Source organism: Malurus melanocephalus, unplaced genomic scaffold, assembly GCF_030028575.1.
Source record: "Malurus melanocephalus ecotype Western Australia unplaced genomic scaffold, MMel_1.1 scaffold_104, whole genome shotgun sequence".
NCBI lineage: Eukaryota > Metazoa > Chordata > Aves > Passeriformes > Maluridae > Malurus > Malurus melanocephalus.
Window position 1 is genome coordinate 905,107 of NW_026623336.1, and position 11,564 is coordinate 916,670.

At 44.1% G+C, this 11,564-nt stretch overlaps 1 protein-coding gene across 2 annotated transcripts in view; it reads left to right on the plus strand.

Moving 5' to 3' along the window:
- TRAPPC9 (trafficking protein particle complex subunit 9) overlaps nucleotides 1–8,264 on the plus strand; it is a 438,425-nt gene extending 430,161 nt beyond the window's left edge. For both annotated transcript variants that reach the window (XM_057369163.1, XM_057369164.1), the window contains one exon: nucleotides 5,806–8,264. In XM_057369163.1, the coding sequence (XP_057225146.1) occupies nucleotides 5,806–5,985 (180 nt within the window). In that variant the 3' untranslated portion in view covers nucleotides 5,986–8,264. The remainder of the gene's footprint in view (nucleotides 1–5,805) is intronic.
- Nucleotides 8,265–11,564: the final 3,300 nt, after the last annotated feature.

The following is an 11,564-nucleotide window of genomic DNA, read 5'->3' on the forward strand; positions in this document are numbered from 1 at the left end:
GTTTCAGAAAGTTCCACYAGTCTGGGGCACAAGGGGAAAGTCCTGGTTTGTGCATTTGATGCTTCAGGGAAGAACCACCATGCTCAGAAATGTGGTCGTGCTCTGAGTTTGGCCAAAAGTCAGACAGACTGGTTAAAAAAAAYAAAGAAGCTCATGGCTGGGTAAGATGAAAGAGAGCCAGAGTTTCTCTTTTTTATAAACAAAAGTTGAGATACTGGACCAGATTCCCTGCTGGTTTTCGACTCTGTGCTGCTGTGTGGAAGCTGTTAAAAACGTCCCCATCATTTTTTTAACCTGAGGTCGTGGGCATTGGATTATTTTTCTTGTTTAATGGAGGTGGCTCGAGGTGCTGCCCTTTCCCAGCTGCTTGTGAAAGATGCTCCCCTCTCCCCCAGCAGAGCCATCGGGACAGACGCTGMGAGCTCTTGTTTTTTGTGCAAAGTTGTCCAGTTTAGCAAAAACGACCTTGGTCAGCAGTTTAAGTTAATTGGGCTGACTTCACACTGACACTGGCACAGAGGTGCTGACATGAYTTATTGCAGGGCTCAGCTGGGTGGGAGGAAGGATGGAGAACCAAATACGGTTTGGTGCGTCACTGGTGCATGGTCAAGAGCAAGTGGGAGCATCAGGTGTTACCACAAGGGCAGATACTTCTCACACCCTGAAAATTCTCTCTGTTGTCATGCAGAAACTTCATTATTGATAAAAAWAACCCAACAGATCCCTCTGCCTTCCTAAATGTTGCTTTCATACTAAGTAAGTCTCATGCTAAAAAATTCAGTTATTTTTGATTCCAGACTGAAAAGTTTCAAAGCAGTTTCTGCTGCTATCTGGAAAACAGAGGATACATAAARGAATGTTCAGGATGCACATGCTGCTTTGCAGTGTGAATATAAATTGTTGAAAGGGTAAAAGTCACACAATTTTGCATTTCTCTTTTTTGTGGCTTGAAGTCCAGGTTAGAAGATCTATCTTGGAAGTAATGTAGTGATGCTTATTCACCTCTTTGTGCTTTCACCTCAGTTCAGTGCAGCAGCCCGGGATTGTGTCACAAAATCTCTGCTGGGATATGTTACTTCAAAGAGCAAAGTCTTTTCTGGAAAATTTTAAAGGATATTGAGCTATTTCCATGCATTTTAAATTAAGTAAAATCTTTATTTTTAAGCAAAACTTCTAATTTGGCTAACCTTGCTTTTCTCTGTCTGTATTTGACAGAAAAAGTGACTTTCTCCATTATGATTTAAATATTTGACATKTTTTGTTCAGTGGGTGATTTTGAAATGTAAGTTAACATGGTAGAACCTGCCCATTGAATTATTTTTTTTATTTCTCTCACTCTACAGCATAAAGTTTATCTTTAGCTCTATTATTAACATTTTTAGTTCTTACCAATGCTTTTTGTTGACTAATTCGTTGATCAGAGTTGCTTTTTGCCAAGTAAAAACCAAAGATTGTCTTCTGTGAAGATTCCTGTAGATTGCAGCAGTTCATCCCCCCTTGTTGTCCCTGCTTATGCCATCACTTATTCTCAAGCAGGATTTTTTCCTGCACGTGTTACCATGCACAAACTCAAGAGGTTGGTGCTGGGAGATGAGGAGAAATTCATTAGTAGATGGTCATTTTGAATCAGCTCAGAAGCCATGATGCACATTTGCTCTCTTCTGGCAGGTCCTCTGTGGCCCATCTGGAACAAATTATTTTTCTTGGCACTGCTTTATTCACACTGTAAACTCTTTGGGGCAGCGAGCAGGAGCTGGCACCGGCCCTAATCTCCAACTGAGCTCCCTAAGTACTACAGCAGTATAAATAAGTAGTAATTAGTTCTAAGCAATCGCAGTCCCACATGGTAGCCTAAATCAGGGAAGGATTAGGATGCAGCTAGAAACTTAATTTTTCTTCTATCTTGGTGGAACAAAGGAGTAAYGTGGGCATTTTTTCCTTGATTTTCGATCATTATTTTCTGGGGTACAAGCTTCCTGTCTTTGGTTTCCACAATCTGGTGGGATTTTAGTGAAAGCTGTTTAGACTCTGCTTCAACTCAGGAATGTCAGCATCCTGATGAATGATTCAGCAGCATCCTAGGCTGGCACAATGTACAGACACGTGTCTGGGCAGTGGCACTACCAGAGCTGTGTGCTGCTGGACTGAAGGACAGCTCAAATCTGGTCTGGGTCAGGCACGAGTTGCGTTCCTTGTACTTTAGGTGGGTCATGTGCTGCAGTCAGTGGGATGGTCCTGCCAGCCCTAACCCCTAAACAAGCCACTCTGAGTGGCTGAGTGAATCATCAGGGCTTATGCAGTTTAGGGAACAGTTTACCTCATCCTGCATTTGAGCGGGTGAATCCTTGTGTTGGCAGCTGCCTTAGATGGGACATCCACTTCACAGGCATTTGGGTGGTTCAGTTCCAGACTGAGACACCCAACTGAGGAGGTGTTACCAGGGGTGCTACCCCACTAAGCTCCCATGAATCAGTGGAGATGTGGCCTGCAGCAGGTAGGACCTGGCTTATAAACACCAGGGCTGAGACTCAGTGGCCTAAAARTAGATGTTTGCCATCATACAAGTGCTGTGGGTTTCCTGCCAGCCTCCAGATGCTGCCAGAAATCCTGTAAGATATCCTGGGCACCTTTCCAGTCCTGTGCCAGCATCTCAGCATCCCCACTGCCTGTCTTTAGGTAACTCTATTTTGGCTCTGTAGGTGCCTAGAGAGACCATTCTGTGTTTGCTCCACTGTTTGCATTGACCACGTGTCTTCCTTCTGTAGCAGAAGCTTGGAAACTTCATGTGCAGAGAGACACCTAAATATAGGTGGTCAAACCTCAAAGTTAGTCCTGTGCCTGGTGTAGAAGTTGGTGTGGATGACCTGACTGCTGCTGCTCAATGTCTGTTCTTTGGGAATGTCGGTAGGCAGCCCCACTGGAGAGGCAGCCTTATTTTCCAAAGTTGGTTTCTGTTTTGGAGGAAACGTAACTTCTGCAGAGCCACCTGTGCCTCAGCAGGGCAAAGGTTTCCAGCTCCTGTTTCTTCTCCAAACCACGAGTGCTGATACAGTCGTGGTGGTAGAACAGATGTGRGCACAGCCCAAACCATGAATGTGATGTCTGGTTTTGATGAGCCTGAAGCTGCCTTCCTGCTCTCCAAGGGCTCTGYTCTGTGCTGTTACAGATATTCCTTCACGGTGCAGTGAGAGGAGGAAAAAATAGACTGGGAACTTGGAAAATCTAAGGGTTCTGAAGAGGTTTTGCTTGCTGTTTGCCTACACCCACTGCTGGCATTAGTGCCTGCCTCCCTGCTCCCCTGGATGCAAGTCCAGTGAGGCAGAAACCAGGCAGGCAGCCCTGGGAGAGGGGGAAGGAAGCAAGAGGAGACAGGGTTTGATGTTGTTCTGCATGTCCAGACRCTGTGCCAGAGGGCAGGAACTTGTACCAGCGAGGAGGGGAATGCCAAGGATGGGGTCAGAGGAACAGCTGGGGCTGCTCTGATCATTCACATGGATGCTGATATGAGTTTGCTGTAGGTCAGCAGAAGGGCTCAGCACCAAAACCAGAGGGAGCCTGGGCTCTCCAGCTCTGAGGATGTGGCTGCTTGTGAACAGCCAGGACCTTGTGCAGSGGCTGTGATTTTGAATCAAAGGAGCATGGAATGGTTTGGGTTGAAAGGGAATTTAAAGGTCACCTCATTCCAATCCGCTGCCTTCGACAGGGACACCTTGCACTAGAACAGTTTGCTCCAAGCYCTGTCCAACCWGGCCTTGAACATTTCCAGGGATGGGYCMGCCACRGCTTCTCTGGGCAATTTGTGCCAGTGCCTCATCACCCTCACAGTAAAGATTTTTTTCTATATATCTAACCTAAATTTCCCCTCTTTCAGTTTGATCCCCATACTCTTTGTCCTATCACCTTAGGTCTTGATGAAGAGTCTTTTCCAGTTTCCCTGTAGCTCCTTCAGATGTTGGAATGTGCTGTGAGGTCTCCACTCAACTTTCTCTTCTCCAGGCTCAACAACCCCAACTTTCTCAGCCTGTCCTCATAGGGCAGGTGCTCCAGAACCTTTAGGAAGTTCSTGGCCCCTCTCTGGACTTGCTCCAATTTAGGGAGTTTCAACAAAGCAGCCTGATAGCCCAGGGGACTGTGCAAGATTCATGTCCACTGGCTAAAGAAGCCAGCAGTGAAAAACTAAAAAAACCTAGAACAGGAGAACATGGAAACAAACAGCTCATTSCCTTCACATCTGAAAGCTACAGAGAACCTGCTTCATGGAAGGTGCTGACTGGCAGTTTTCAGCTCTCTGACATATTCTTGAGCTCCCTGCACCTCTGAAACCTTCTCTTAGCCATTTGCCATCCCCCTCTTCCCCACCATGTCCTTCCCATCCTCCTTTTCTGGTCTTCCCATGCAGTGGCAAGCTGTCCTTCAGCACAGGGTGTCCCTGGGCACTTTGCCAGATCCAACCCCAGTGTTCATGTCTCAGTTTGCCATATGACACATATTTTGTAGTGGGGAACAACACTACTCCTGTCTCAGAGCCTTGTCCTCCCCTCTTTGCTGTTCTGGGGGTGTCTCCTTGCAGAGGGGACATCACTCCCTCCTGAGCACAGCCAGGACAGGTCAGTGCTTCTGGTGCAAGACCRGAGTTTCTGCTGTGGCTGGGGTTGGGTCTCAGCCTGGCTGACCAGTGGTGTGTCAAGCTGTCAGTTTGGAATAAATGTTGGATTCTCTAACCTGATGGACACTGAGGTGTTTGGAGAGGACCAAAGAGAGTCCCAGTGCCACTGAGTGTTCAAGTGAAAAAGAATTACATGGGCACAGGGCTGCCTGAGAAAGAAGAAATGACTTTGTGAGGATTGATAGCCTCACAGTCCAGAGAGAAGAAAGGAACTGTCAGATGCTCTTGGCTGAGAGAAGACCAATACTGAGGAGATCAGGGATTCTTTATTGGGACTTTTCTGCTGGGATGAAGCTGCCTTTTCACAATTTTTGGGAAAAAAAAATCTGTCCAGTGGAATGGCTTTGTGTTGATTTGCATTTGCTGTAACTTTAACTCAATTCTAGGCATCCTGAAACTGGATTTCACATCTTGTGGAAGAAGATACTAATTCAAACATTATCACATGCTGAACAGTTGTGGGAGTGTTAAAGTTAGAAATTACTGAAGTGTCTTGCTGAAATGATGGACTGAGATATATTATTTGTTGTGAAGATATGGATTGTAGATGGATTTGTGATGAAGATACATAAATGTAGAAACAGTGTGAACTCTATTTCATTTGAACAAGCAAAATCAGGATGGCTACTGTTTCTGGGATGTTTCTTGCTAAACTTCATTATTTCAATGACAGTGACTATTAAAGATTCCTGATTAGAATTTGCAGTCAGATTGTGTCTGAATAATAAGTGAGAATGAACTTAGTTATTACTAAGCTGTTAAATRGTGTTTACCATGAATTTAACATTAATTCAGAGGTGTGATTTAGAACTCTAATAAACATGTTGTTAAAGGCAGTCTAAGGAGAGATTTGGGGTATTTTCTACCTTAAACAAATTCTGAATCAATGACTCCTGAAGGTTCATATTCTGTTTTGAGCAGTGCCACAGATTTACTGCATGAGTGAATAACAGGATTTATTTGTAAATGCAACAGTTTTACTAGAATAGGAACAAGATCTTCTTTTTGTAGGAAAGAATTATTCAGATGTGAATCTAGAGTAGTCTGAGACCATTTGAAGGAGCTAATGAATTTCAATCTGCAATTAATTTGCTTTCATGATGGTTTATTTATCCTGATCTTCACATTCTCTTTGCCAGGTAAAGCCAGCCAAAGACTCCGTGTACTTTGGAGCACTTCTCTTCCTCTACACGGGCGATTTCTACCTGAACATCAAATTCCATGAAGACAAGAGCAGCAGGGAGCTGCCTCTGTCCTGGCTCTGCCTTCCCAGTGTCCACATCCGTGCTACAGAGCCTGTGGCCCCAACTAAGCTGTAAATGCTCTGTGTGCTACTTGATTAAGCACAGCACACAGCAGTGCTTGGCACATCCTCTGCTTGACCCCAGCTTGTTTCTGTCCAACCCCAGGCCACAGCCTCTCCTTTGGAGGAACAGCTGAACACTTTCTGAATTGGCTGACAGTCATTTGGACAGCTGCTTTAGCTAATTTCAGAGGGAGAGAGATTGTAACTATGCTGAAGTTTTCCTCTGTTTCCAGAAAGCCTTTGAAATTACTAATATAAGCATTCTATTCCAAAACACTCCATTGATATCAGTGGTTTGGAAGGGTCGTGAGGGCTGAATTTAGCCATGTGTTTGGAGGTCTTAAATCCAATTTGAATAACCAATTTCGTCATCTTTCAGTAAGATTTGTGTATATGTATGAAATTGCTCCTGGTTTATGCTGGACCCATGGCATGTTCCCTTGGGGTATAAATCTCTCTTAGATTTGTTCACTGACGTGTTCTTGTTCATGTGTTTGCTGAGTRTTTGGTGTCTTTGGTAGTAAATGGCAGTAGTGGTGCTTTTTGGTGTGTTACTGAAAGTAAGAATAGCAAATRTGCCTCCAGTTACTCTCCCTCCCCTGAGCCCAGTGCCACTTGCTCCTGGTAAAGTCACTGCCTTTAGTTTGGCAGATCTATGAACTACAAAGGAGAGGGCGTGAGGAAGAGCAAAAGAGTTTTGTCCTTGAGAGAATAAATAAGCCAACTTTYGGGCTGCCTAAGGCTTGCCTGTGAATTTAGGCTTTCACAGTTCTGTTTTATACAGTCACAGTCACTTGAAACATTTGCAGACACTTTAAGATCCACCAGAATTAATCAGATGATCACTAATATAACTTTTAATGAATTTTCAAAAACTCTGCTCATCAGATTTTTCATATTAATATAGTACTGTTTAAATGTGTCTATTTTTTTCCTTTTTTTTGTCTTTTTTGGTGTTTTTGTTTGTTTGTTTTTGTTTTGTTTTCTTTAAAGTTTTTTTTTTAATAAGTTTAATTATTAGTCAGTTAAGGCCATGGAATTCCTGGCTGAAAAAGTGACTGTTGAGTGTACTGATCATTTAGCCTGTTTTTCAGATTAATGTTTTTGTATAGTGAGACATGTTTTTACCCCATGTAAAGAAGGGAGATGTCTTAGCTGTATGATTAATACATTATTTCATGGACCATATGTTTAAAACCCATCTCAGTCTCTTCTTAAATACAAAGTTAAATTTGGGGGTGGTATGCTTTTGGGGGTGGATACACCAARATGTGGCAGGGACACTCCACTTAGCTCTACATGATTTAAATCTACTGCACRAACCCTTTGCAGTTTGTTTTATTAGAATTCACCCTAACATGGGCCCCCACTGAAAGCCTGTCCTGGCCCTTCCTGCTCACTTCTGGCTCTCTGCACCACACCCAGGTGTATTTTAAATGTGACTGGTGTTTTCCATAGGAAAGACAGCATTCAAAACCCCATTCATTTCATGCTTGCARATGACTGTCCATCCTAAATATATTCCTGACCTGAGGGAGTTGTAGCTGTAGCATGGTAGCTGTATTTCCAGTATGCAGGGTGTTATCTCTAAAAACCATTATGGTGGCAATGTTATCAGTGTTTGTGCTTGAGCTGTGGCTCTGTACTCGGCCTTGAAAGTGGAAGTTTTCAGTCTTGGCTTGATGAAAGTCTGAGCCCAGTTGAAGATTTACTTGCAATGAATTACTGCTCTGTCAAGTGCCAGTCACATCCAAGGAAAAAAAAAAAAAAAATTGTTCCTTAGACTGGCACAGTGGTTCTGGGCCAGAGACACCCATGGAAAGAGGGTCCAGCAGTTGAGTTGGGCCTGTTTTTCTGTGTTGGTGGAGCTCTGTTGACCAGATTGTGCCACGAGACTGAATTCTCTGTCCCTCGATAGGCAATACACAGAAAAATAACATCCAAGGAGTGCAGGAGCTAAACCAGTTCACATTCTCCTTAAAAGCTTGGTTTTGACATRTGTGCCTGTACTACACTGCACAATATTGCAGGAAAATACAAATTGGGTTTTATTCAGTGTTCCCAGCAGATAATCTGCAGATTCTAGGAATACAGCTACAGCTTTGTAAGGACCACATTGCATTTGAAATACAAATATTGTGAAGCAGATGCTGTTGCTGTCAAGATGTTTCAATTTAACCAGCTAAGGGTAACTCTAACTAACTTTTGATGTTCTCTGAAAAGATAAGGTTTTGTTCTTTGAAGCCTGTACTGGGCCTTTCCCTTGTAAAGGATCCTGATCCACAGCCTGATGAAGCTTTTTGAATGGGAACAGATTTTATTATAAAAAAAGCAAGCTACATATTTTCTAGGTATCCAATATACCATTATAAATCTATTGGCATATAAATATAAGCATATAAATTATTAGCACATAAATATAAGTCCTTATGTGTGAGCCGACCCTTAAAGTTCTATCTGCTCATTACAAGAAGACTAGTCTGTCCCTTGTCAACTTGAATGCTCAGTTGCTTTTGGCATTTATGATATTTTCCCCAATTTTCTCCCACTTCTACTTGTCTTGGTGAGAGAGATAAAACACAAGAAGTTCTGCTTCAGATAATTTTTTAACTTGTCCAGAAGAAAGACATTTAAGTGTTAGTGTAATTTGGAGAAGGGTTGAGGGAACAGTGCTTAAAGTCACTGGGGTTGCTGTCAGGATTGGTCCTTGTAGTGCTTGAAAGAAGGATGATAYTTGTCTTATCCGCTCTCCTTTCGTGGTACTGAAAACTTCTTATTTCTCTGAAACACCCAGCAATTATTTTGAACATATGAGTTGAACTGCTCATTGTAAATCTGATACGAACCAGTGGTTGCAATATATTATTCCTAATTTAAATGGCCATTGCTGAGAGCAGATATGAATACACTGGAGAAGCATAAGTTGTGTAACTTTAACTGAATAAAGACTTGTGTCTTGTTATTTACACCTCTGCCAGTCTCTTCTGTCTSTCTGTAGTTCTCGATTGTGCTCTTGTGTGTTTTTACTGATAATAATGCCTGTCTCTTGATGCTRTATTCTGTCTCTGAAAGAATGTGTTTGAGCCTGGAAATGAAATTTTGGCTTCACTCAAACTTTCTCCTCCTAGAAGAGCTCAGAGGTGGTGAACYCTGTCTGCTCCACAGACAGGGTCTGTGTCAGTATCTGTTCACTGTCAGCTGAGGGGAGAGAGAGGCACCCATGTGAAGGGCAACAAATGGCCTGAAGCTGTGTCAGGGGAGGTTTAGGTTGGGTATCAGGAAAAGGTTCTTCCCCCAGAGGGTGGTTGGGCCCTGACAGGCTCCCCAAGGACGTGGTCACAGCACCAAGCCTGACAGAGCTCAAGAAATGTTTGGAGAACACCGTCAGGTGCATGGTGGGAATCTTGGGGATGGTGCTGTGCAGAGCTGGGAGTTGGATTTGATGATCCTTGTGGGTCCCTTCGAGCTCAGCAGATTCTGTGGTTCTGTGAAATGTCTCAGTGTCCCAGCACTGATGTTGAGGGTGGTGAGGACCTGGAATGGATTGCCCAGGGAGGTGATGGCTGCCCCATCCCTGAAAACATTCAAGGTTGGGTTGGACAGGGTTCAGAACAACCTGCTCCAGTTGAGGATGTCCCTGTTCATTGCTGGGGGGTTGGAACCAGGCTTGTAAATGTTCCTTGCAGCCCAAGCCATAACATGGTTCTATCATCCTTTCCATCCTCTAAGGAGCAGTTCAGAGACTGGAAGGAGACCATCTTGGAAGACTGACTGCAAGCACTTAAAAACCATCTGAGCCTTGTTTGAGCTCCTTCTGTCAAACAGTCCTGGGGCTCCTGTGTTTGAATTTCCAATCTAGAAGCTCTGAAGCTCTCCTTAGTGAGACCCAGCAGCACCCTCTCTTTTTTGAATCCTCTGGCTCCTTTCCTGGGTGTGGGTACTTTCTTTGTCCCTGCAATAGGACTGTGCATCCATCCTTCCCTCACTACACACACCAGAGCAGCACTGGCTGCAGCTCCCTGGGGTGGAATCAAGCCTTCTGCAGCTCTGGGCTTGCAGCTCAGCTCTTTRGGCACAGGAGGGTTTGGAGGCTTTCATACACATGGCTGCTTCCCAGAGCCTTGCAAACACTAGTGCTMTTTTCTTTCTATAGAAGACACAAATATCTGGACAAAACATTCGTGTCAAGTGTGCCATKATAGATGTTTCCTTTTGGAGTTAGGTCAGGGTTCTTGGGTTGTTCAGCATCTCTTTAGCTCTTAGTTTCTCATGTTGCTCTTTCTCACCTCATCCTTCCCACTGACTCTCCTGCTCAATGCCCTTTCTTGCTTTTCTTTGTTTGGTCCCAATGGAAAGGATCAACTTGTCCCTTTCTTCTTTTACCTCCTCTGCTTCTCTGTTAGAGCCCTCCAAACCCTTTGTTCATGTTGGGGAAAAAAATGCTTCAAACCCAATTTCAACTGCTAAACTGGAGTTTGACTCTCATATTCTCTCTTTGAAGCATCTTGAGCTATTTTGGCTGAACAGGATCTTGTCTGTTTTGTTACCATCTGATGTCACTTGTTGGAAGGATACCTGGGCCACTGTGTTCATGGTGCATCAATTGCATAACACCAGTGGGACTTCGTGTGAGTGTTTTTAATAATTTAAAAATCCATTGCTTACTTACTGTCCCTGTGTTTCTGATTCAGCAAGGTATCCAAGCATGTGCCTAATGCTGAGCACATCAATAAAAACATTAATAGGCTGATTAATAGGCACTATTTTGACAGCTCATTCAGTCACAAAGCTCCATGGGAAATTTGCTAACCCTTTGCCTGGATGTGCAATCTTCATCTGAATCTGCAAATTTGGTGGAGGCCCACATGCCACTGTGTTGCATGGGCCATCACCATTGGAACCCTGGTGCAAGGAGAAGGCATCTCACCAAAATCTGGCACTGTGTCTATATCTGGGAATGCAGAAATCCTTCCAGGCTGAGATGTGCTCGGTGTGTCTGTACCAGCCACAGTAATGAACCTTGGAGGTGTAAATCAGACACAGACTTGCCTGGGAGGCCACATTGTCCCCAGAGCTGTGCACCAGGCAAAGCAGTGCTCAGCCACCTCCTGCTTGCAGCTGCTCTTCCAAGTGTTTCTCTCCCAAGGGCTGATATCCACACATCCTCTCAGCCTCCCCATCTCCACAGCCACAGGAAAACTCCTTAGGAGCTGCAAAGAAATCACTTGGCAGAAGGGAAGGCATATGTTCACAATGAGGCAGCACAGCACCATTTCTGTGATGATGGAGCACTGGATCCTCTGAAGAGAAGAATTTGTTACGGYCCAGCTTTCTCTGTGGCTGGAGAAAGGCGATTTCAAACCCTCTTCAGCCTGGATTCAGCTTGAACAAAATAATGTAGACACTGCCAGAGAGAAATCAGGCCAGCTATTGAAACAGTTTAACAATGAGCATCTTGTTAATGACTGGGAGGATGTCATCACTAATCTGTGTCAGAAACAGGGCCCCTTCTGCTCTCCAAAGCCTGCCCAAGTTCTTACAAACTGGTCCAGGCTGGTGGCTGAAGTGATGCTGSGGTCTGATTCAGGCATC